Source organism: Prionailurus bengalensis, chromosome B2, assembly GCF_016509475.1.
Source record: "Prionailurus bengalensis isolate Pbe53 chromosome B2, Fcat_Pben_1.1_paternal_pri, whole genome shotgun sequence".
NCBI classification, from domain to species: Eukaryota; Metazoa; Chordata; class Mammalia; order Carnivora; family Felidae; genus Prionailurus; species Prionailurus bengalensis.
This window is the reverse complement of record NC_057349.1, coordinates 29,623,981-29,649,566: the sequence shown is the minus strand read 5'-3', so window position 1 is coordinate 29,649,566 and position 25,586 is coordinate 29,623,981. Positions and strand designations below refer to the sequence as shown.

The following is a 25,586-nucleotide window of genomic DNA, read 5'->3' as shown; positions in this document are numbered from 1 at the left end:
TGAATTCACAAACCACGAGGTCATGACATAAGCCAAAGTTGGACACTTAACCGACTGAGCCACCCAGGTGCCCCATAACTAAAAATTTTATATTAAGTTCCTCAGTCACATTAGCTCCATTTCAAGCACTCAATAAATAGCCACATGTAGCTATTGGCTACCTATTGGATGGTGCATCTAGAGACCATTTATGTCTATGATCACAGATTCTCTTGGTGAGCCCTGCTTGAAGGGATGCAGTGGATAGGGGCTAGTTGATGTCAAGAAATGAGCACAGGCTGAGTTTCTGGAGCTGGCCTTTAGGAAGATAATCAGCCTGGGCTCCTAGGAACTTTCCTTTTTAGGATTATCCAGAGTGTGATGGAGAGTTCACAACCTCCTCCCCTCAGGCAGCATCCTGGAGAGAGAACACAAAGCCAGGGGCCGACTGGCTGCTTCTTACCAGTTTTGTAGCTTCCTGGCTGTGCTGCCTTTGGCAAGTTGCTTAGAACAGAGACGTTTTCTTTTCTGTGAAATGGCAATAATTTTAACTATTTCATATGTTGTATTAAAAAAGATATAATATGTAATAAGGATGGTCCTGACACATAGTAGGTGCTCAGAAAATATTATGGTTATTATTTGCTTTTTAAAAAAATCACACCTGTAGTAAGTACGACAAAGAAGTCGTGTGTTCTGAGAGCATCAAGAGGATTTGATCTGGTTGGTCAAGTCAGGGAAGAGTGCCGAAGGACAAGCAGGACTTAACAAAGCAAAGACAGCAGGGAACTATGTTCCAGGCAGGGGAACAAGATTCTACAAAGGCCATGGCAGGAGGGACTATGGCCACTTACAAGAACTGAAAGTAGGCCAGTGATAACATAAAAAACAGGGTGGGGAAGGATGCTGAAGGAAGGAGAGGGCAAACTTGGTCAGAAGATTTTATTTATTCTAGGATCAACAGGAGCCATTAAAGGATTTGAAATAAAGTAGTGGGGATCAGATTTATGTCTGACTGCAGGGCTGAAAACAAATCAGAGAACAAGAACAAACCCCGGGAGACCACTGCAGTGGTCCCAACAAGATGGAGGTAGTGTGTGCCAGGATGGAGATGGAGATAGAAATAATAAATTTGAGGGAAATCTGGAAAGATCAACAGAGCTTCATGATAGACTGCACTTGGGAGGTGAGGGTAGAGGAAAAGGGTGTCAAGGATGCTCCCAGGTTTTTGGCTTGTGCAGCTGAGTGGATGATGCTGCCATTCACTGAGTCAGGAAACCATGAAGGAGCAGCTTTGAACACACCAAGACAAGTTCAAATGAACACTAGGTGGTTGCATAGGCCTAGAGCTTTGGAGTTCTCGGCTCATTGCTATGGCTTCCATTGTTCACCATGCTGGGTTGTGGCCTCTAAACTCCTGACCCATCAATGCATATCTTAAAACATGGGTCACAGTGTTCGGACCTTCATAGGTTTCAGCAGAATCTGTGACCTGGATCCCAAGGGGCTATTAATTCAACATAAGATTTAACTCTCTTTATTGGTATCTTCATTACCCATTTGGCTCATTTTGTGAATATCATCAACTAAGACTCCAGGGTCTTTATTTCACAGGAACTTCCATCAAGATAGGTCTGCCTTGTCCAATACTTGCAAGTGATTTTTTTTTTTCCCCAACCAATTTAAACTCTGTTAAATACTCTCTCGGTGGTTGTGGCTCATCCTTCCAAACCTCTGAGATAATTTAAGCTCTTGATTCTAGCTCCTATCCAAAGAGCTCACACCTATTAGGTCATCTGTACATTTGATCAGCCTAATCCAAGGATTCTCCCCCTGGGACTTCCAGACCCTGGAAGGGAGTCCTAGAATTGGGCCCCCCAAAAAAATTACACCTCTGTTTTTATTAATCTCTAACTGAAATTTGGCACTCCCTCCAAGAATGAATATGAGCAAAACCCTCAGTAGTATTAGTAGGACCGGGGTCTTGTCACTAAGACACCACATCTATTTTCATATCCCACTACCTTTATAGAAATCTCCCAGTGTCAAGTATTTCTTATGCCTATTACTATTTGGAGACATTAAGAGTTACTACACCTGCTGCTAGATCTTGTTATTAAATATATTTAAAAATTTTTTTAATGTTTATTTATTTTTGAGAGAGACAGAGACAGAATGCGAGTGGGTTAGGGGCAGAGAGAGGGAAACACAGAACCGGAAGCAGGCTCCAGGCTCTGAGCTGTCAGCACAGAGCCCGACATGGGGCTCGAACTCATGAGCCGTGAGATCATGACCTGAGCCGAAGTCGGATGCTCAACCAACTGAGCCACCCAGGCGCCCCTATTAAATATATTTAAAAGAAATATGTAGGTTACTGTGTTTTTTTAAACAGTTAAATGTTTTTTAAACATTTTAGTAAACTCAATTGATCTCTGTGATATATATGTGATATATACACATTTATGTGTGTGTAGTTTTTTTAATGTTTATTATTGACAGAGAGAGACAGAGCATGAGTGGGGGAGGGGCAGAGAGAGAGACACAGAATCTGAAACAGGCTCCAGGCTTGGAGCTGTCAGCACAGAGCCCGACGCAGGGCTCGAACTCACGGACAGCAAGATCATGACCTAAGCTGAAGTCGGACGCTCAACCGACTGAGCCACCCAGGCGCCCCATAATGTTTTTCTTTTTAAGTTTATTTATTTATTTTGAGAGAGACAGAGACAGCATGAATAGGGGAGGGGCAGAGAGAGAGAGAGACAGAGAATCCCAAGCAGGCTCTGCACTGTCAGCACAGAGCCTGACCTGGAGCTTGAACTCAGGAAACCGTGAGGTCATGACCTGAGCCAAAACCAAGACTTGGACACTTAACAGAGACTGAGCCACCCAGGGGTCCCTGTGTAATGGGTTTTAAAATAATTCTCAGGAGGAATCACTAGACCTCTCTACACTGCCAAAGGGTTCCATGGGTTAAGGTTAAGACCCCTGGCCTAATTCACCCCCCTCCAAGCCTCCTGCAGAGCTCCCAATGGAGCTGACAAGGTTCATACATTCACGTAGGACCTGAGGTCCCAGAGGCAAGAACCTGGCTTATAGAGAGACAACAGAACACTGGGTTGGGCAAAATACACAGTAGGAAATGGAATGGGGAGAAGGAGAAAAAGGGAGAGAAAGGAAATGAGTTGGGAGTAGATACAGGAAGCAGATTTTACCAAAACCCCAAGAAACCCACTCACAGCTGTGGAAAACTCAATCTTTATTATTACCTGCCTAGTGCAGGATATTAAAATTGCATTGAGCTAGATCCATATATTAGTGTAAAAATCTGTGTCTCTCCCCCCAAAAATGTACAAACCCCAAGTGATTATAGAAAAACCAATATGGCAGCTACAACAGAGATGTCCAACCCCAAGGCCACAGGCCCTTGCTCCCTCTTTTCCCCTAATCCCAGTACTTAATCCACAGAAACATACAGGCTGAGAGAAGTTCTAGCTACAACACAGCAGGTGGGAAGTAGGGATGGCTGGGGGGGGGGGGGGGGGGAGGGGACAGGAATCACCCCCAGGTCCAGTGTTTCAGAGGATAGAGGAGGGAGAAGCCAAAGCCAAGGACAATTCCAGGAGTAAGAACAAGGCAACACGGGAACATCCTCCCTTTCTTGTCCTCCTCATCCCCAGATTATTAGCCAGTGGGGTCCAGTGTGCGACGGAAAGAGAGGCTGGGGAGGCCACAGCCTTCTCTCCAGGAACCAGTGTTGTCCAGTGGGGCCCAGGTGCTCCAATAGGCCTTATCCAGTGTCTGCCCTATATTTGCCCCCATCCTCCCCACCCAGGGATGACTAGAAGAGGTCAGAGAGGATCCCATCCACAGGGCCAGCTGGGTGGGTGGCCGAGGCTTCCAGGAGGGGAGCAGGAAGGGGAAATGAGAGTGTGTCCGAGGAAGGGAAGGCATCAGCTCCCTGGCAGGCCCAGCCCACCTATGGTCACATTGCCTCTCTCTCAGAGGTGAAGGGTGGTCGGGAATGGGAATGGAGTGGGGGTGATGTTAAATCCTCTTGTTTATTGCCTCTGGCTTCACCTGAATCCTCCCTGAGGAAGGGGCAGCTGGGTGTGTGATTCACACTGTATTGAGAGCATCTTCTGCCAGAAACCTATGTAGCTGGGAAAAGGGTGGTCGCTGCTCAGGCTCCCGGCTCCAGCACCGAAGCATCAGCTCATACAGGCCTAGTGGGCAGGCAGGGGGCCGAGACAGGTACACCTGCATTGTGGTGGGGTGGATGAAAGGCAGGGAACAAATGTTCTTTAGTCCCCAAGATGACAGGCTCTGGCCCTCCCAGACCCACAACCCTCTCCTCTGTTCTGACCTGCCGGCCCTGGTCCCGGAAGAACTCCCCTGCATTCTCGATGACTTGCTCATCAGTGAGCTGCCCAAAGGGCTGGGCCCGGCAGAGCATCAGCACCTCCCACAGGGTTACCCCAAAGGCCCACACATCACTTGCAGTCGTGAACTTCCCCTGGTACGTGGATAAAGCAACAAAGGCAGACAAAGGCATCAGGCCACACAAACCCTCCTCCTCTCCCCACAGGGAGCCCCATGTCCACTTAGCTCTTACCCCAGCAGGATTCCCTCTTGGCTGGCCCCCTCTCCCAACAAGTCTGCTCCTCCCTCCTTCTGGCTCTGCCTTCTTTCTCAGGCTCTAGTCCTCTCTTTCGCCTCTTTCCTTTTCTACCCACCCTCCCTCCCCACCCTGCCCCCCCATTTTCTGGTCCTGATTTTCTCCCAACTCGCACCTTTCTATCTCTAGCCTCCTGTCTCTCCTTACTTCTCTTGCTCTCTGCCACCTTGACTCCAGCTCTTGTACCCACTTTTGGCTCCTGGACCCTTTCCCATCATACCACTCCTCCCCACTTTCTCTGGGCCCTAGAGCCAGAAAGAACCTTACAGAGCACTGGCCCAAACCCTCACTTTATTGAGGAGGAATCTGCAGTCCAGGGAAGGCAAATGACTGACCAAGACCACAGAGCAGCCTGTGCTCTCCTCCCCTGGCCTCCCCATGCCCTGTCTTCCCCCACCTCCCCTCCCCTGCACCCTGCATGCCTCTCTCAGGGCCTCTCACCATGAGGATGCATTCCCAGGCCATCCACCGGATGGGCAGCACTGCCCGGCCCTGTACTCGGTAATAGTCCCCAGCGTAGAGGTTCCGGCTCATGCCAAAGTCAGCGATTTTAATGGTGAAATTTTCCCCAACCAGGCAGTTCCTTGTGGCCAGGTCCCGATGCACAAAGTTGAGGGTGGCCAGATAGCGCATGCCCGAGGCAATCTGAGCTGCCACGTGTAGCAGCATGGGGTAGCTGAGGAAGGGAACCAAAAACAGAAGGTCACTGGGGCAGCCCCAGACTGATCCCCATCTCACAGATTCCCAGGAGAGGAAGGGGAGCCTACTCCCTGGGACTGGGTTATATCTATTTCTGGTGCAGAGATGGAATGCCCATGTAGAGGCCAGGGGTAGGTGCCCACTCAACATTTGTTTGGTTCATATGACCCAGGGAACTACGCTTTATTGTCTGGACTCAGACAAGGGTGAGAGAACGGGGGGGATGCCTGACAGAGCCCAAGTCCCTTACCACCTACAAGATAGTAACTTTGGCCTTTTGCTCCTCAGTCCCCAGATGAACATGGCCACATGTTCCTCATCCCAGCTCCCACCCCCCTGAACATCTACCTGCCTCCCTATCCCATGCTCCCCTCTCTCCCTCTGGTTTGGAACGAGGGGAGAGGAGACCGCCTTGGGGAGCTCTCAGGGAAGGGCCAGCCTAAGTAAGTGGGTACCTGATGGTGGGCCCCTGGGCAGCCTCCCCATCCCCAGGGGGCCCCTCAGTCGCCTTGTCCTCTAGCTGGTGGGCACTGAGGAACTGGTTGAGGTCACCATTCTCCATGTAATCAGTAATCATGCAGAGAGGGTCGTCCTGCACACACACGCCCAGGAGCCGGATGATATTTGGGTCCTTTAGCCTCGACATGATCTTCACTTCCTTCAGGAAATCGTTCCTAGAGAAGCAGGTAGGTGGCAGGGACACTGAGGGGCTGACCTGCACCATCTCTCCTGCTCATGTAGACCAGCACCCTAACCCCAGCAGACAAGCTAACTCACTAGTGGCACTGAGACCTGGGCTGAGATCAGCCTAAGATGGAAACTTCTTTCCCCAGACACTCCCCCTCTGTTGGTCTCTAGATCACTCCCCACTCTTCATGGCCTCCCTTCCTTATCTCCAGACACCATGCCTGCTCCTCACCTGGCATTCTTGGTGGCATCTGGCCGTAGGATCTTGACAGCTACCAGCAAAGGGTGTCCCTTGCACACATTAATGGGGAAATCAAGACTGACCAGATCTTGAGGATTCTCTACCTCACACAGATGTACCTGGGGAAAGAAGCTCATTTGTTAGATAGTCACACAGTTCACTGAGGTCACAGGGTCAATTGGAATAACACAGTCACAGCTGACAGATTCCAACCAAGAGGGACATATGGGCATGGCATCAGAGTCCCAGATAGTTGAGACACTACTGAGAGTTGGACAGGGATCTTCCTTACCTCCCCAAATTGGCCCTCGCCAAGCTTCTCCTTGAAGCGGAGCCGAGACCGAGGGAAATCCACTCTGGGGGGCCCATCCCCAGCAGCCCCTGGGGGCAGTGCAGGCACAGCATAGGTGTTGCCCCCAGTGACGCCCTGCAGGGTGACAATGTCAGCCTCGGCATAATGGGGCACGCTGTTCTGGGGAGGTGGGGGAAGAAGCGGGGCACCCGGCTTCTCAGGCTCCATATAGTCCCCACTGCAGGCTGGAAAGTTGAGGGGAAAGAAGACAGGACAAGGCATCAGGAGCAGCCCCTGAGAGCCATGGCTCTCCACCGCAGCCTCCCAGAGGCCCCCTGTCTCCCTGTTGGGTGAAAGACTGGGACTACTCTCCATCTTCTTGGTATTCTACCCACGAACCTCAAACCGGAGAAGACGCTGGCATGAGATGAGAGTTAGCTGTTCCAGAGTTTAAGGCAATAGAAATGGTTGAACAAAGAATGACATAAAGTCTATTCTCTAGGGATCCCAGCACAGCCCAAGAGACCATGAGGTAACTCTTGGCTGGAAGAGGAATTCCTCTACCCACCACTGGAAGAAGGATGGTGCCAGTCATCCAGTCACCCCCTACTTTCCAAACCCTTGTTCCACTCACTGTCAGCCCCTCCTGTTCACAGCTGTTCTACCCACCTCACACCCCCTTGCTTTCAGCCTTGGCTCCTCCCTGCCGTGGTTACCCAAACCCTCCCTAACCCAACACCCCAAGCTCAAAGACAAGCAGAGACAGGGGCACACAGAAAGGAGGAGAGGAGAACAGTTCCTCACAGCCAGCACAACAAGGAAACTACAGACAAAGAAGAAGAAGCAGAGCTGTCCTCTCTTAGCTCTGGGAGGGGGGAACAATGAGAAGGCAACATCAAGAAGAGGAGGAGCAGACAGGAAAGGCAGGGTGTGAGCCTTCACCTCTGGGACTGCAGAGAGAGAACACATGGGGGGAGAGGGCAAGCACCCAGGGTGAGAGGCCCTCCTCCTGGCACCTCTAGAGAGAAGGGAAACAAAGAAGGAGTTACAAGAGAACCTGGGGTCAGCATAGCAACCTCCTCTCTGGGTCTGGAGAGCAAAAAAGATGGGGTGGAAGAGGAAAAGGAGGACAGAGCTGAGAACCGTTGACCTTTCTGCTCCTCTGCTCAAGGGAAAGGCCTTAAGAAGGAGCAAGCACAGCACAGAGCTAAAGGCATAAGAGCTTCCTCCTTGGGAGCTCAGGAGAGCAGAAGAGGCCACAGCAGGGAGAGGAGGGAGTGCAAAATGTGAGGACTTTTCCCTGCCCCAGTAGAGGTATGGGGAACCTGGAGAAGCCCAGGGGCAGAGGGGCTTACCCTGGGTGTTGGTGGGTTTGGCCCAGGCGGGTGTGGGGGGGCCGGGGCCTCGAGGGGGACGGGCGTAAGTGGCCAGAAGGAGGCGGTAGGCTGGATTGGAGAGCAGCAACGCTGTCGGGAAAAGGAAGGGGGGGAGACACGGGGAAGGGATGAGACTCAAGGCTAGACAGACAGGGAGACCTGGAATAGGGCAAGACCAGAGCTGATGGGGATGGATGTACTGAGAGACAGGGACAGGATAAAACAAGGGTCTGGAGGGTGCTGGATAGCTGGATGAATAATGAATGAAGGAATGGATAGATCAGTGGATAGATGCATGGATGACAAACGAATAGTTGAATGGATGGATGGATGGGCAGATAAACAAATGGATGGATGAATATATATGAGTAGATGAATGGGTGGGTGATAGATGAATGGATAGATGGATGGATGCATGGAGAGATGAACAAATAGATGGATGAATATGTATGAATAGATGAATAGGTGGATGATGGATGAATGGCTGGATGTTGGATGGATGGATAGATGGATGAATAGGTGAATGGATAGATGAACATGGATTGATAATGGATGAATAGATGGATAGACAGAGGATGGATGGGTGGTTGAATGGATGATGGATGGATGAATAGATGTGTGAATATTTATTGATAGATGGATGGATGATAGACAAATGGTCAAATGGCGGATAGACAAAAAGATGGACAGATAGATGGATGGATGTATGAATTCAGATAGAAGGATGGATAATGGATGGACAGACGGACAGAATGAATGCAGTGAATCTAGGAGAAAGGAGAGGGGCCAGGAAGACATAATGAGAGGGAACAATAGAGAAAAGAGTTGTGTATGGGACACTGAGACAGGATAAGGCCACTAGGGATTATGGGTAATACATAAAAAATTCTTAAGAAAGATTATATGGTAGGGACATGGAGTGACACAGAGTGTGGTGACCAGGGGCACAGAAATAAGAAAATGAGTTGAATCTGGAGAAGACAGGAAAAGGGAATGGGAACAGAGAGGAAAAGGGATACCATAAGAAAACAGGCAGAGGATGGTGGTGGGACTAGAACAAAGCAGGTCTTACCAGAGCCGTTGGGAACACTGGGAGCAGAGTGGGGCGGATTCCCACGAGGCCGGGGCTCCTGGTAAGGGGGTGGTTCAAGAGGGCCTGGGCGGTTGTTGATGAGGATGGTGTCCCCAGGGACAGACAGATGAACTGTCAGCTCCTCTTCTAATACCCGGCGCTCAGCCTTGTCATGGGAATGGGAAGATTAACTGTGGCTACTGTTTAGTGCATGATTCCAGCTCGTTAAATGCCATGCCCACCTTCTCCCCTTCAGTCCTCACGACAGTCCCACAGTTGTATCTACTATTAACTCTATTTCACAGGTAAAGAAACAGAGGTTCAAGAGCATACGAGTGAGTCCCCTGATGTACCATTCTGGGATTCCAACCCAAATCTGACCAGATAATTATGGAATCATTCAACCTTCATGCATATCACCACCACTGATTCTTGCCAGGAAGACATGGGCTCGGATTGTGTGCCAGGCTTCTTCCTCTAGCTCCTCCCTGCCTCTCTAGCTCCACTCTCCACCTTTCCCATCCAGCTTCTACCCCAGAAGGTGGACCAGTGTGGACTGTATCAACAGGCTTGGTTTGGGTTGGCCCAAGAGGAATTTGTTGGGCAGGCGAGAAGTGAGGTCAGGATGATTATGCTCCCAGCCTCTCCCTGAGAGGTGTACTTAGGCTAGCTGTGTCCCTGAAGCAAAGTCCACTGCCCCTCTCAAGGAGCCCTTTCCCCAGACTCACTCCTCCAGTTTCCAGCAACTGCCCTCCTCTCATCTTCCAGGCCTATGGGTGGTAACAGATCTGTGGAAATTGCACTACTCCTTCTAATTTTCATACATCTGCCCACTCCTCTATAACCTATCTCTTTACTAAGTCCACCTCTAATTATTCTAATTAGACAATGTTCTGTGGTCCCTGCAGGACCCAAACTAATCAGGATTCCCCACACACATTGGCCTCAGCCTGGCCTCACTCTCCACACCCACACCCTGTCTGTCCTCTCCAGGCTATACCCCCCAACTCCTCCTACCCACACCCACCCCCCCTGTAGCTCGGGCCCTGCCCTCGCTCTGCCCACCTTGCTGAGGAGTCTGCGCCAGTGCAGCCGCCACAGCATGAGGGCAATGATGAGCAGCAGCAGCAAGATGATGGCCACCAAACAGCCAATGAGGATGGCAGTTGGGCTCCCCTCAGCCTTGGCCACAGGTTGCTGGCCCCTGGGCTCCAGCTCTGGCAGAGACAGAGAATCAGAAACACTGGAGAGTCAGAACCACTTCCTACGCAAGTTGGGGGCGGGGCATGGAGGGATAGTAGCCCAGAATACACTTGTCCAGGAGGACGCCCCAGGGCTGCTCACCCAAGCTGCTGAAGTTCGTGGGAGGTGGGCCAGGTGGCCACCAGGGAGCTGGTGGGAAGGTGCCCCCCAAAGTTGGAGAGGAGTCATTCACAACATCTGCAAAGAAGGAAGAGAAGAAAGGAAGGAGTCAGATAGGGAAGACGGACCAAAGAAAAGCTACTTGCATGAGACCTAGGGAATTCTACTTCCAGGAGCAGGGCTGACACTGGGTATATGTACCAACCAATCAGAATGGGAGGGGCCTGGCTGTTGTGGATGTCAACTTTTTAGGTGCTGGATTATGGGGAGAGGCAGGACTCCTAGAGAGAGGCCCAAGTGGGGAGCTGGGTATAAGGAAGCCTGGAGAAGAGGTTATTTCTTAACTAGCACAGAGTACTTCAGTATTTTTACAGCCAACACTGTCCTACTTGCTCAATATCAGTCATGAGTGAAGGGCTCATAAAGTGAAAGACAGAGATGGGAGGAAGGGGTAGGGAGGTGTTCAAATTATTTGGAGCATCCCTGCTTGCAAAGTCTCATGAGTGCTACATAAACATGGTGCCAGGAGTGGATATTTTGGTGCCAGGAGTGGGTACTGCGGGTTGGCGGTCCCAGAGGTTGAGGATTGGGCATAGACCAGAGGCTTACCGGAGATGAAGGAGATTTCGCTGAAGAGTAACCAAGGCCCAGCAAAGAGGAAGCGGCACTGCAGAAAGCGGCCCACGCGGCCGCCCAGGGGCACTGACACAGCCCGGGCTCTGGGGTCCCCCAGGCTGCCCCCCAGGGCGTGGCGCACAGGCTCCCCCTCCCAGGCCATGGCAGGGCCCCGCTTGAAGCGACATTCCACCCCACCAGGCAGGCGGGCTCCCAGGGTGTGCATGTTGTTACAGTGGACCTGGGGGGAAGGGAGGAGGGACACAGGGTCAAAGCCAGGAGAGCCTGGGCAAGCACCCCAGGGGCAACCACCCTGGTCTCATAACCTTGCCTAAGAGCCACATGCACTTACCTGCATGGCCTGGAAAGCCCTCAGTCGGTCAAACTCAAACTCCATCTCCACGTAGCCTCCTGGGAAGCTGTGGTTGCTCCATCCCACATAATCGTAGCCTGGCCAGACCCGCAGCTCCTGGCTCTTCCTAAAGTCATCCAGCCCCACCACACCATCTGCCAGCTGACCCAGACCTCCATACAGCAACCTGGAGAGCAGGGGAGCCAAGGAAGAGGAGGGTGGGAGAGAAGAGAGTGCCACCCATTTAAGTGCTCTGTAACCCCAACCCCAGCCAGTCTGGACCAGCCCCTACCTCCTGCCCCAACGTCCTTCCTGTGGTTCTCTCTTTCCCACCCCCAGGATTGTCAAGGTACTTTGCAGCTATAAGCTGCAGGAAGGCACCATCTCTCGGAGGCACCATTCAACCTACGTTGTGTGAATTTACTGTGACAGTTTCCAACAGATGTGTATTAGCAAAGGGTTGCCTTTTTCTAATTCCCACAAAGTGTCACATGAGCTAGTAGTTGCCTTGCTACCCTCAATCCTGATCCTGTGTCCCCAAGGCCCCACCTAACCCTTTCCCCACTTCTTCCATCTCATTGCCCAGACTCCTTAACACATCCACTGCATCCTCCCTCCAGCGCATAGGCTCATGCCCCGCAGGGCCTGCCTCATTTACCCGCCAACAGCGTGTGTGGTATGTCCATCGTAGGTGGAGTCATTGAGGTGTACTGCCTCAGATAAGTACATCGTTTGCCCCACAGGGGCTGTGTAAGACAGGAGTCCATCTGGGGCAGGGTAGGAGAAGAGGTGTTAGAGGCAGGAAGCCTCCCGCCACCTCCCCTGCGTCATTCCCCTTCTTGTGTCCTTCCACAGGCCCGCCAGCATGGAGGAGGCAATGTTGGCTAGGCCCTTCCTCACTCAGAGTGACAGCTTCCCAACAAGAGAAAGAGGATCCTGGATGCCCTTCTCCCCAGGCCCCAGGCCAGGAAACGAATTCTTGGGGGTCTGAATGACTCACCCTTCCAGAGGCAGCCATAGAGCTCCACCCGCAGACAGACACTCATGACCCGGTCAGCCCGGGGGTAGAAGCGAACCAGTCGGGCCACCATGGGGGGTCCAAGGTCCTTCAGTACCACTCCCCCAGGGTCCTCATTACCTAAAATCACCTGTTGCCCAGGAAACAGCGTGCATGAGTGGGAAAGGCTACAGGTTGGATCTAACTTCCCAGTCACCAGCTGTTCCCTGGCCCAGCACACAGTGGTCAGAGAGATTCATGAAGGGTGGTGTTAAGCATACAGGAATATGGGGTATAGCCAGGCATGTGTAAAACAAGGGGTCACAGCAAAGATCTCTGACACATCTCTCAGCCTGACAGTCTGTCCTCTACCACCAGTGTCAGCCTCGACTCTTTGTCCGTCTCCATTTGTCTCTAAGCCACCCATCCCACTGTGCACAGATTCTATCCAGTCCCTCACAGCTCTGCACCCCTGCTTTGGCTCCCCCCACCTTTACCCCATTCTCTCTGTTCACTCAGCAGGCACTGGTTGAGTGCCTACTCTGTGCCAGCTATGTAAGTTCTCAGTGGTAAACATCCGTCCCTCCCCTCTCCCCTTGCAGTACTGAGATTCCAGTAGGAAAAACAGCTGTGAAGAACAAGAGGCAGGGTGTGGAGCTGGAGTAGGGGGAGGTGGGCTCTCTGAGGAGGTGATATTTAGAGGAGAACTGAGTGGAAGGAGAAGCTGAGGATCTGGGGGAGAAGCTTTCCAGGCACAGAGAACAGCATGCAAAAATGTCCTGAGGCTGTGGGACAAACCCTTGCTTGTTCCAGGAACAGCAAGAAAACCAGTGGGCCCAGGTGGAACAAGAATAGGAAAGAGAAGTAAGGGATACAGGCAAGAGCCAGGGCAAGCTAAGCTTCTGCACCCAGGACGGAGCTCAGCTTTTGTTCTGGCAGAGCGGAAAGCCAGTGGAGGGCTATAAGCCAAGTGCGCCTCATCTGATTTGCATTTTCTCAGGTAGAGTGTCTGTAGCCACTAGGTGGAGATATGATTTCAGGTGGAAACAGAGAGGAGCCAGGAAAACAGTTGGGAGACCAGTGTGTTCATCTAAGCTGGGGATGGTGTGAGCAGGGCCTAGGGTGGTAGAGGTAGAGGCGGTGACAAGTGGTTGGATTTAGGAAATATCATGGAGGTAGCACAGACTGGCCTTGCTGGTGCTTTGGAATTAGCAGGTGAGAGACCAGAGAAATGAGCGGTATCTTAGCTTATGGCCTGAGCAACTGGCCTGAGCTAGGAGAGGAGCAGTTGTGGGGTGGGAATGGGATTCAAGTTCAACTAGGGAAATTTATGGTAGGTTTGAGAACCCATTAGACATCCAGGTGGAAAGGCCTAGAAGGTGGTCAGGTTTGCAACACTAGATGCAGCTCAAGGGAAAGTCTTGGGCTAGAGAGGGTATAAATTGGGAGAGTCGTCAGTGGACAGGTGGCATTTAAAGTGGGGAAGAGGGGCGCCTGGGTGGCGCAGTCGGTTAAGCGTCTGACTTCAGCCAGGTCACGATCTCGCGGTCCGTGAGTTCGAGCCCCGCTCAGGCTCTGGGCTGATGGCTCAGAGCCTGGAGCCTGTTTCCGATTCTGTGTCTCCCTCTCTCTCTGCCCCTCCCCCGTTCATGCTCTGTCTCTCGCTGTCCCAAAAATAAATAAACGTTGAAAAAAAAAAAATTTAAAGTGGGGAAGAGAGGAGAACCAGCCTTTCCTGGGAGATGCCCCTGCCAGCCTTACCTCCTGACCCCAGCGATCCCTCCAGTCCATCCAGCGGTGGCCATCTCGGGAGTAACGTAGCCGGTAGCTGGGGGAGAACTCTTTGCCCAGGCCTCCAGCATGCCGCCCCTGGGTGCCCACCAAAGCTACCAGGTGCAGCCTCCGCAGATCCACCTGCAGGTACTCCTCTTCCTTTGGAAAGACAGGCCCTGCAGGACACCATGCCCCATCCCCGTCGCTGCTCTCCAGCCTGGGACGGGGCAAGAGATCACAAGGAACATCTGGTCTGTCTCTGTCTCTCGTATTTATAGCTCCCCCAGCATTGGGGGTGGGGAAGTTCATTGGCATTTGCCCTCCCAGAAGCCTCTTGGCATGGGCAGAGGAGTTGGAAGGGCAAGTAGAGGCCCCAGAAAGTTCCTCCAGAGCAGTCCCAGAGGTTCCAGGTACCTGCTGTGGCGAGCAGCAGTAGAGTCTGACCAGGAGCTGGAGGCAGAGATGTCCCCATCTGGAATGGTCCTGTCCTGCATGCCCAGGGCATAGCGGCACTTGGCTGGGTGAACACAGGCACACGGAGGGTCAAGGTCCCTGAACTCTGTCTCCCAAAGCCCCATCCTCAGGGACCCAGGAGCCAGTCTCCTTACCAGGATCAAAATGTCCTTTCATGTCAGCATCTCCAGTTGCCACTAAGAGCAGCGACAGCAGCAGTAGAGATGAAAGGGCCCCTGGCCCCATAGCTCCTGACTCCTCAGGCCTAAGGGGGTGGAGGCAGCATCTCTGCAGGGGACAAAACAAGTGGTAAGTAGTAGGTTAAGTTAAAGGGCAATCAAGGAGACTGAGTCACAACAGACAGAGTCACAACAGGCAAAAACAGACAGAATGGGCTGCTTTGGGAATAATAGGAGGAAAATGACAAAGCAGTCATTGTTTAAGAGCATCAGCTATATTTTTAGAATGCTTCCCATGTGCCAAACACTGGCCTAAACTCTGGTCTCCTCTCCACCTAGGAGCTCAGAATTCTAAGAGAAGTGGGGGACCCCAGTGCCTTCCAATCTCACTGTCTTCTGTAGCCGCACTAAGCCCAGTGTAATCCCTGGACCAGCATCTTAGGAGACAGGCAGAATCTCACCCCTACCCTAGATCTGCTGAATCAGAATCTGCATTTTGGAGAAAGGGAAACCCTCTTACATTGTTGGTAGGAAGGCAAACTGGCAGAATTTAGGAAACAAAATAGATGAACATATGGGAAGTGGAAAAAAGAGGGAGGGAAGCAAACTAAAAGAGACTTTAATGATAGAAAACAAACTGAGGGTTGATGGAGGGAGATGGGGGTGGGGGAGGGATGGGCAGGATGGGTGATGGACATTAAGGGAGGGCACTTGTAATGATGGGCACCAGGTGCTATATGTAAGTGATGAATCACTAAATTTTACACTATGTGTTAACTATAAATAGAATTTAAATTAAAAATTGGAGGAAAGAAAAAGAATCTTCATTTTAATATAATCCCCAGGTGATCTGTGCCCATCAAAGTTTGAGAATCCCTGCTCTTCTTCACCAGGGCCCAGGTGGCAAGTGTGGCCTAAAACCATTCCAATTGGCATCTCCTTGTGAATCCAGGTATGTACCCTCCCCAGCCCCAGCGGCAGGAAAAACTGTTCTGACCTCTCCTCTTCCTGGAGGACTGCACTGAGTTCTCCAGGTCCTGGAATCCCGAGACCCCTAGTGCCATATTTGCCATCAGTTCCAAAGCATCCCATTCCAGCTCTCCCTGCTCTGTCTTCCCTTCCTAAGACCCAGACATCCTGTCCCCCAAGGTCGCACTTTCTGAAGGTGGCTGCTTCTGAAGGAAAAGCCCAGAGCTAGGAAAGGCCTGCGTTGCCTTGGAGATGAGGGCGGGTCTAAAGACAGGGAGGCCAGGTCACCCCAGGAGGTAGGAAGAGTGGGGGGACACTCCCCCATCCCTTTGTCCTCCTCCAGCTGCTCCCATAATGCTCTAGGGCAGGAATGTAAGAGGCAGCTGAGACCCCACAGCTCTGAAGCAGCAGCTGAGGGGGCTGACTGAGTTGCGGGGGGCAGCCAGGCATCAAAGAAGAGCTAGAGCCAGAGGCATCACACCTGGTCCCTTGGAGGTCCAGGAGCCACGTGCAGGGGAGCAGGCTACAAGGTCCAGGCGGCTGGCCTGGAATTCCTGGGTGCCGCTCTCCACCCCCACCTCTCTCGGGAACAGCGGGGCCCTTGTTCCCGTGGGTAACCTTCATGCCTATCCCAGATGAGTCATCAGAGCCAGACGGAGCTAGAGGAGCCCCGGGCAAAGATACAAAGACAGGCAGAGGATAGGAGGCAGGGGGAGACGGGGCGAGAAACACAAAGCAAGAGGTAAATAGAGCGGGCTCAGAAGCACAGGGCACAGAGCCAAGCAGAGAAACACACAGATGTCTGAGGCAATCCAACCCCTCCAACACTCCAATCACCTCATTTCTCTCCACTGGGTCAGACTCATGAAGAACAGGCCCAGAAGACTTACCCCTAACCTCACCCCACCCCACCCCATTTCAACCAATTACAAAGCAGAGACCTGGACATTGCTGCAGGTCCTTCCCTCTCTTCTCTCACCCCCACCCTCCACCACAGACAACACCCACACAGCTCTGTATACCCACCCCCTCCCAAACACACAGACCTCAGACATGCCAGCCTACAGAGCTTACTGACAGAGCCCCGTAAACACTGGGGCTAGATGTAGCACACACACCCACACCCACATCCACACCCACACCCCCCTCTGTAACAGACAACTCTCCACACACTTTCGGAGACACTCACATGTGACATCCACATAAATCTGTTACACACATGGACTCCCAGCGGGGGCAAATGCAGATGCTCACACACACATCAACTCCATCCACACATTGGCCTTCTTTAAAGTCCAATCCCATCACTTAGTTAATAGCCATCTTCAGGGCGCCTGGGTTGACTCAGTCAGTTACGCATCCAACTCTTGATTTTGACTCAGGTCCTGATCTCACAGTTCATGAGTTCGAGTCCTGCATGGGGCTCTGTGCTGACAGCGCAGAGCCTGCCTGGGATTCTGTCTCCCTCTGCCCCTCTCCTGCTCTCTCTCGCTCTCAAAATAAATAAACTATCAAAAATGTTTGTAAAAAACAAACAAACAAACAAAACATAGCCATCCTGAGACACCTGTGAGCATAATATGACAGACACCACACGAGCCTACCATCAGAGGACAGTGTGAAACACACACACTCAAGGTCTCAGGCACAGCATCCCAAGAGCACTGGGGCCCACCCCTTAATACACACCATGACCAAGCCAGAGGGAAGTCAAGGCGGTGGGGAACAGAAGGAAATGGGAATAAGGAGGCACTGCTCCATTTTCCCATACTCTCAGCTTTCACCTGGGTCCACTCTAGCACTCAACTCCGGATGCACTTAAGTGCCTGCGGCAAGAGGCAGTCTCAGCACCAGACACTGACTGGGGATAGTGGTGGTGGTGTTGGAAAGGAAGGTCCAGCCAGCAGGGGACCTGTGCGATGAAGGCTGGGTGAAGTCTGACCTGGAGGGGGTGCGAAGGGGTGCGGAAGGGAGTGGGGGATGGGACACTGAGGATGGTGCTGACCGGGCAGTGACACATTCTCACGACAGAACCAAATGACCATCCAGAGGCTGTCACTGGCAGGTTAGGGTGTCAAGGCCTCTGCTGGGCCGGGGGCAGGCTGCCCAACTGGGAGCTGAGTGGAGGCGTAGCAGTTAGCAGATGCCCACAGGGACTGGCCTGGTGGGAGGGCAGGCCCACTTCTCCAGAGGGCCGAGGAGATGATTCAGTGAGACCACACACAAGCACCTGTCTTCCTGTGGGTCAGTTCCTTCACACTGAGTAAAAGGGGTCCTTCCTCAAGGCTGGAACACACTTTCGCGGAGATCAGGGGGTTCCCCCCATATTCAGACAGTAAGCCAGAGCGCTGGGGTGGGGGGGGGGCAGCAGGGTCACGCCCGGCGGGGCTGGACAACCAAGAACAGCGCCAACAGGCCCTCACCCAGCCGCCGCGCCTCCCCCGGAGCCCCAGGCCTCTGCCTCCGCCCCTCCGTCCCTCAGGGGTCCTCCGGCCGCGCCCCCTACCTCTCATCGCTCTTCCCGGAAGACCCCTGCGTGCGACCCCGGAGCGGGGCCTCCTCGGCTGCTGGGCGAGGGGCGGGGGAGGCGCAGGGAGCCAGGAGCCGGGAGCGGGGAGGCGCCGGCGAGGCTCGGGTGTCGGGAGGCGGCTCCCGCGCGCAGCTGTCGGGGGCCTGTTCCGGGGAGAGGAGCCAGGGCTGGGGCGGCTCGGGCCCAGGCGCCGCCTCCCCCTAGCCCGGCTCCCCCTCCCGCCCGCCCTGGTCGCCGCCCTTCCCCCTCCAAGGACCGCGTTGTACCCGCCGCTCCCACGCCCGGCACCGCCCTCCGGGCCGCGCGCTCCCCTAGGCTGCCACGCCCACCCCGCATTCCCCTGTGCGCCCCGGCCTCCCCCAGGTAACCACCCAGCTGTCCCCTCAACGCGGCGTGCCCAGCCCCCTCCGCCTACCCGCGCGGCCCAACCCCCGCGGTCCCCACTAAAGGGAACAGTCGAAGCTGAGGCCCTGCTTGGGGCCTCCCACAAATCCAGGCCCCAGGAGGGGATGGTCCCCTCCCTACTCCCCCTTTCTGGGCTCAGTTCCTGGAGAGGGAGGTGAAGGGGGCAGCCCCAGGGCACAGGGAAGGAGCAGGTTCCCACAGGCCGGGTGCCCAACCCAGCAGCAGGAGTTTGGATGGAGGAAGGGGACAGGCTCACCTGTCCAACCAGGCCCCCAAGACCCACATTTTTCACACCACCAACTTTTGCTTCTCTCTGGCACTCTCCTGCCTCCTGTCCTGTACACCCCAACCCAGATTTTCCCAGAGCCTGATGGCCCCCCACTTTCTCCTCGCCCCATTCTCTACTTCCACCCACCACCCCCCTCAGTCCTCTCAAGGACCCTGGGGCCCAGACTCCCAGACACCGGTTCTTTTGGGCTTCCTGCTCAAGACCCGGGAATCCTCAGGGCAAGCCCTCCTCAGGCCCAGTCAGCTCTGGCCCTGGCGGGGTTGAGACTCTGACCACTGGCAGGGATAGGCCTGTACAAGGCGAGGGGCTTGAGGGGGATAGAGGCAAAGAGAAAATCGGACACAGCCCAGAAGGACCAGGACCAGGACCAGGAGTCCCAGGGAAGATGGATGCAAGGAGGCGGGGTGAGGTGGGCAGGACAGAGGAGCTCTGGTGAGAGGCCTCAGGACACTGCTTCTCCACACCTGCCAGACACCTATCAATGTCACCGGCTCAGAAAGATCTCTAAGTCCATTGCAGATCTCGGCCTCACTGCACCTCACAGCAGATATCAGCTCGCACCCTACGTGCAGTCCCAGACAACAGTCCCAAGAAAGAAACACGAAGTCCTAACCAGATAAGTACACAAAAGTACTACCAGGAAGAAGTTGGCCCTCGGGAGAGGCTAAGGCACATATGGGCAAGAGCTCCAAACCCCCAGAACACACTAATCCAAGGACGCCCGACTGCTAAGACACTAATAGACAGCCCCAGGGTCACTCGGAGAATTGCCTCTTCCCACCGTCCCGTCCGACCAAATCCCCAGGGGTCCCCAAGAGCACGTACCCCTCTGGAGACAGCCGCCGGGGTGTCTGGGCCCCGGGGAGGCTGGGCTGGGGGTGGAGCCGGGCAGGGGGCGGGGCCTAGGTTTCCCCAGTAACCTCACCTGGGCCGACTCTCGGCTCCTCCTTCCAGGGACTGTGCTCGGAGGAAGCCCCGGGCTGGCAAGCGGGGCTGGGCCGCAGCCAGACGCCTCAGGGAAGGAGGAGCGGCAGCCCCTCACACCCCTATGGGACATTCCACACCCCAGACCCACACTCCCGGCCAGGTGACGTGGCGGGGCCAGACCGAGGGGTCCGCTGGGGAGAATGACGAAACCATAGAATCCTGAAACTCTTGCCTCCTGGTCTCCCACAAGAGAAATTTCTGGTCAGTGATGCCCACCTCGCCCCAGCCCAAAGCTGGAGGAGTGGGAGGGATGCAGGGCTGGGCCCCAGCGGAGTCAAGTGACAGCGGAAAGGGGGCTGGAGCCGGCTGGAATGCGGGGCTCTGAGCCGAGATTCCCAGGGGCCAGAGAGGGAAATCCCAGCCATCCAGGGGCCCCCAGAACAGTGCCAAAGACTGAGTCCACACAGCCTTGCATGGCCCTGGAGCCCATCCCACATCTGCTGCATCACTCCCAACTCCAGAGAACCCCATGTCTTCCTGAGCCCACAAAGAAACCTCCACTCCTTCCACATCCATGCCCTCCTATCCAAGATTCCCTCCCCGTCAGGCCAAAGGCTTCCTGCTACCCAGGAAGGAGAGGAGGGGAAACAGCTCAAAAAACGTGAGGAGAGGCACGTAGGAGAGAGAAGCAGCTTCAGGCCACCGCAGGGAAGCCCAGCAGGACCAGTGAGAGGGAGGATGGACCAGAAGGTCCCACACACACTAGCTGCATTCCCCTTCCCAGGAGATGCAGCTGCCTCTGGAGCAAGTAGGCCGGGTCAGCAGCTGGGAAGACTGAGAACTGACGGGCACAGGGGCGCAACGCTGCAACCACGAGTCAGGCCTTGATATCCCCAAGTAGAAATGGGAAATTGAGGCCCAGAAGTGGAAGGAGTGGAGAGAGATGACATAGTATGGGGAGAAAAACGAAGCAGTTCAGTTGTGGGTGGCCTGGGGGGTGGGGAAAGATGGGATGGTGGGGATGGAACTCAAAGGACCAGGGGAACCATGAATCAGAGGACATGGGGGCGGGGGGGGGGGGGCGGAATGAGGGCACACACAGCACGAGGGGGTAAGTTTGCTGGAAAGAGCAACAAACTGGAGTGGAGACAGGGAGTCATTGGGGGCACTCAGAAAGGAGGGCAGGAAAGTGTGGAGCCCTAAGAGGTGGGCAGACCAGAAACAAGGGCAAAGGAGAAAAATAAAGGGGTTGGAGTGAAACCAAGAGATGGAGAAGAGGAGGGAGACTGAGGCCTAAGGTTTGAAATGAAGGGACAGAGGGAGATGACAAGTGTAAGCAGCTAGGAAAGGAAGGGGCAATGGAGAGACAGACCAGGGGAGACAGAGGCCTAATGTCTGAGTCAAACCTGTTTCTGAGTGACAGGACACAGAGACCCCAGACCTCCCCCTGGGGACATCCTAGTCCCTCAGTCCATTTGAGGCTCCACCACAGTCCCCAACAGCACTCCCCATCCTTCCCCTCCTCCTGCAGTGGCCAGGCTGCCTCCCTCCCACACCAACAGCCAAGAGCAGTCCCTCCCCGTGAGGGATGGGCGCAGCTCCAGTCCTCACTGCTGCCATCCCAGTTTAGCTCTGGCTTCTGCCCTCTCACCTCCAGCTCAGGGTTCTCCTGGGCCCCAGTCCCCCCGTCTCAGGCCTTTGGGGTTCCAGGTCTGGGACTGCCAAGGACGCCTGGCTTTGTCCGCCCATCCGGGGGTTGGGAGCAGCTGCCCTAGCCAGCTGCGGCCGGCTTCGACGTGACCATGGCAACCCAGCCCCACTCCCCTCCCCCAAGCCACTGCCGCAGTCCCACAGAGAGGGAGGGAGCTGCCAGACCAAAAGAAAGGAGGGGAGGGGGCAAAGGGCTTCAAAACTGAACCAAAGGGAGACCACAGACAAAGAGACCCCAGACAAAGGGAGATGAGGGAGGCAGCGTAAGGGGAAAGCAGCATTGGCTAGCTGTGGCTGAGGGCTTACTTAAGCAGGGGATGTCTGGTCCTGCCAAGTGGGGGAGAATCCAGGCAAGGGAAGAGAGATTAGCTTGACTGGCTGCAGGCCTTTGGAGGCCGCCTTCTGGGTCCCTAAGAATTCACTTCTTTAAGGATTTTGCAAAAGACACACTTAGTTTTCAAGAACAGCCCCAACTTTAAACATATGCTGACCTGCCACCTCTGAAATCAAATGTCCTTGTCAGTGTGCACAAATTCTTAGTTTGGAAAAAATGTCTTTAAAGCCAAAGGTGACTGATTAGGCTTGGAGGCGTGGCGCAGGGAGAGAGGTACTGACCACGCCTCTCACAGCACTGAGAGTAGGCAGAGTACCAAACAGGGAGGGAAGAAAGCAAGGGCTGGCCTCTCAGAGGTGAGGCTTGACATTGCCACTTACCATCCAGTTTCTTATACTGAGTCCTAGTACATCCCAGTTCCCTCACCAGTAAGATGGACATGGTAATGCCTGCCCCTGGAGTCTGTAGGGATGATAATATGAGATGGCATCTGTAAAGCACAAACCCTTTTCATGGAAGCAACCAACCAAATTCCACTAATGGGAGCCCTCTTTGGCTCCCTCATGTGTCACTTGGGTCTCTTGAGTTCCACCTCCCAATTGATTTCCATAGTTATTGTTTGTGCTCTGAAAGTAAGTGCTATGAGAGATACATTGAGGAACCCAACCCGCTCCATGTCCTTTAGGCATTTACAGTCTAGAGGAGGAACGAGGCATATATATGCATATATATGCATATATATATATATATACACATATATATATGAATGTGTATGTGTATGTATGTAATCATGGAACGTAGGATGACCCCTGCTATAATTGGAGCTGGAAGGAGCTGGGGATACCCAGGGGAGGAGCAGACTGGGTCCTCCTGAGTCAAGATCAAAGAAGACTTCATGGAAGAGTTGGAGCTTGAATTGGACCTTAAGTCAGAAAGAGATTTGCAGAGATGAGGCAGGGCCACTCCCATGAAGAAGCTGAGGGAACAATAGCAAGGAGACATGCTTTATGGGGAACTGCAGCTGTGACTGGAAGACAGGGTCTGTCCAGGTGAGTAAACCCAGAAAGGCAGAGTGAGGTGAGATAATCTCATTAGTAGTTTGGCTTATTCTGAAGGTGAGGAGGAAGAGCCTTGGGGTATTGAGCTGGAATACGAAAGAAAAAAGTAGACGTCTAATCAATGGCTTGATTAGATTTTAAAGGTGGTTTATGGCAGCAGTGTGTTGGCAGCATCTGGCAGAGCAACAGCTGGGGGGGAGGGAGGAGTTGATTCCAATTTTATCCCGGCCACATCTAGCCAGTATTTCACCTCCCGCCCCCAGCCTGGAATGCCAGGAGGAAATGCTGAGATCCTACAGAAGAGCAGTGTATGTGCTAGATATTTTTCTGGTATTTTCACATCATTTAGTTGTCTCCTTGGAGCCTTTGAGGTGCGAGACGCAGGGCTCCTCATGAAAGGGGAACCAGACCTGGAGAGGTTGTAACTTGCCTCAGATCCTGAGGAGTTACTGCTTCCCACCCAGGCCTCTCCTAAATTCCTTTACCTCTCTCTTTCTTCTTCAAAAGGGGGAGGTATCTAGGAGGGAGATCCATATCAGCCTCTGTGGGGCTAGACTAGACACTCACCTGAGCTACTTGAGTCTTGCTCTCCCTGGAAAACTCCACCTTTCATCTGACTCTTTTGTGAGGCTCATGGTCCCTGCAGTGAACAGGGTGACCACAGGGGGGCGCTCCCTTCACAGCTGACCAATATTATTGGCTGGACAAAGAAGTGAAAGCCTGGGGGTGGGGGAAAGAGATTCCAGCCTGGGCCTGGAAAGGCAGATAGGCAAGGAGAAATGAGAAAGGCTGAGTGGAAGCTGACAGGGTTGCTGCAGGTCTCATTAGGGTGAAATTTCCCGACAGCCATGTATCAGAAATACTGCTATTTATAGACAGAATCTCAGAATCTTTACTTTCTCTTTTCTGTTGTCCTTTGCAGCCCTTGGCCTCTTTCTGAAAACACTGCTGATTACTGAACCTTGTTAAGGCTAGGCTCTGCCCTCATCACTTTCCTGAGTCACCTTATTTGGTCCTCACCACAGCTCTGTGATGTAGCGTTTTGATATATGCCCACTTTTACAGGGGCAGAAACAGGAGAAGTCAGCTTGCTCACAGACATACACAGCAACTGGCAGATCTGGAATTCAAACCCTAAGCCTTTTAACTCCAAAGCCAAAGCTAGACAGTAGGGTCTTAGCCATCATTACTTTCCCAAATCTAGGGTCTGTAAAAAGCCTTGTCCTTTCCTTTTAGTCCTCAAAAAGACTCTAACTTCCTTCACCTCCCAAGAATACATTGTCACCCACCTCCCACAAAATCATTGTTTGTGTACAAAGAATGTACAGAGATCCAACAATGGCAAAAGATTTGCTCAAGGTCACACTGGAAGTCAAGGTCACTACTAGGATAGTATTTCTCAAACTGAGGTCCCTGGACTCCTGACAACCCATGATGCCCTGTGAAAATGATTAAATTCCATGTTTTTGTTTCATTGGTGATTTTTTAAAAGTGTTATAAGCATTTTCTGGATCATATGTAACAGATCTTACATACATACAGGGCTAGTATGTGAGTGTCTGTGTTTGTTTATGTTTGTGTTTAGCTTTTTATGGTCAAGTTAGCTTCTGTAACTGTCTGGGCTGCATTTGTACTAAGTGAAGTCCAGAAGACATGTACTGACAAAGATTTCTTAGCAATTTGAATAGACACAAGTATGGGGAGAACTGAGTCATCACTGGGCACACAGTGGAATATTGTGTCAATTTCAAAAGAACCTGAATTAGGCAGTATGTGTTTATGTTGCCAGAAGCAGCTTCATTTCAGAAAAACAGCTACTCATCACATCAAATTAGTTACTTCAAATTGCCTTTTTACTTTTATGTGGATTTATTTCTACTTTGTTTTGTTTCTACAGCTTTATAACTGCTCAAGTATTTTCTTTTAATTTTTTAATGTTTATTTATTTTTGAGAGATAGACAAAGCACAAGCAGGGGAGGGGCAGAGAGAGAGGGAGACACAGAATCTGAAACAGTTTGCAGGTTCTGGGCTGTCAGCACAGGGCCCAACACCAGGCTTGAACTCACAAACTGTGAGATCATGACCTGAGCTGAAGTCAGACGCTTAACAGACTGAGCCACCCAGGTGCCCCTAACTGCTCAAGTATTGAAGCATAAGAAATTCAGAGTTAGCTGAATTTGCATGCATGGTTTGCACACATTTAAATTATAAAAATAATTTAAGTCAAGTCCATGAGGATTGTATTTCTTTCAAAAGGGTCCATACATTATTCAAGTTTTAAAGCAGGGCTAAACTAAACCAGGGCCTTCAGGAGCCTCCAGAGGAAACCTGTAGTGATAGAATTCCTGTTAAGGACCAGAAAGCTCCTCACCCTCAAGGTCCAGTACAAGGAAGTTAGAACTTGGGGCCTCTGGGCTACTGAAATGGGGGCTGGTCACAGAGTGAGGAAGTCATAGAGCAGGCACCTGGGGGAAACTCCAAAGAGAATTTATGTGACAGGACCAGGAAATGAGGTGAGAATGTGTAGAATTTTTCCCAAATATGTGTAAACAGATTTTTTAAGGAAATGGCAGTGTCTATGAAAATATTAAATGTGCATAATTTTCCCTGG

At 52.7% G+C, this 25,586-nt stretch overlaps 1 protein-coding gene across 4 annotated transcripts; it reads right to left on the bottom strand.

The window, feature by feature from the left end:
• Positions 1 to 3,218: 3,218 nt before the first annotated feature.
• On the bottom strand, positions 3,219 to 21,640 carry DDR1 (discoidin domain receptor tyrosine kinase 1). 4 transcript variants are annotated; one of them, XM_043591026.1, is made up of 18 exons: positions 21,524 to 21,640; positions 14,729 to 14,861; positions 14,535 to 14,637; positions 14,109 to 14,337; positions 12,351 to 12,498; positions 12,009 to 12,117; positions 11,351 to 11,537; positions 10,993 to 11,239; positions 10,366 to 10,461; positions 10,087 to 10,238; positions 9,022 to 9,187; positions 7,929 to 8,039; positions 6,574 to 6,818; positions 6,273 to 6,400; positions 5,809 to 6,027; positions 5,096 to 5,330; positions 4,343 to 4,492; positions 3,219 to 4,236 (listed from the first exon to the last, which is right to left on the bottom strand). In XM_043591026.1, the coding sequence occupies exons 2-18, from the start codon at positions 14,817 to 14,819 to the stop codon at positions 4,096 to 4,098; spliced, it is 2,757 nt and encodes a 918-aa protein (XP_043446961.1). In that variant the 5' UTR covers positions 14,820 to 14,861; positions 21,524 to 21,640; the 3' UTR covers positions 3,219 to 4,095. The 4 variants fall into 4 exon arrangements, with proteins under 4 accessions (XP_043446961.1, XP_043446960.1, XP_043446959.1 ...); XM_043591025.1 differs by lacking the exon at positions 21,524 to 21,640 and adding an exon at positions 19,771 to 19,881; XM_043591024.1 differs by lacking the exon at positions 21,524 to 21,640 and adding an exon at positions 18,228 to 18,413.
• Positions 21,641 to 25,586: the final 3,946 nt, after the last annotated feature.

What these genes read in the sequence shown, in the direction of transcription:
- DDR1 (XM_043591026.1), bottom strand. Translation starts at nt 14,819, where the DNA reads ATGGGGCCAGGGGCCCTTTCATCTCTACTGCTGCTGTCGCTGCTCTTA. An exon ending in GGGCTTTCCAGGCCATGCAG is followed by an intron (nt 11,240 to 11,350) that starts GTAAGTGCATGT and finishes CCTTCCCCCCAG; the next exon opens with GTCCACTGTAACAACATGCA. An exon ending in CGAAATCTCCTTCATCTCCG is followed by an intron (nt 10,462 to 10,992) that starts GTAAGCCTCTGG and finishes CCTTCTTTGCAG; the next exon opens with ATGTTGTGAATGACTCCTCT.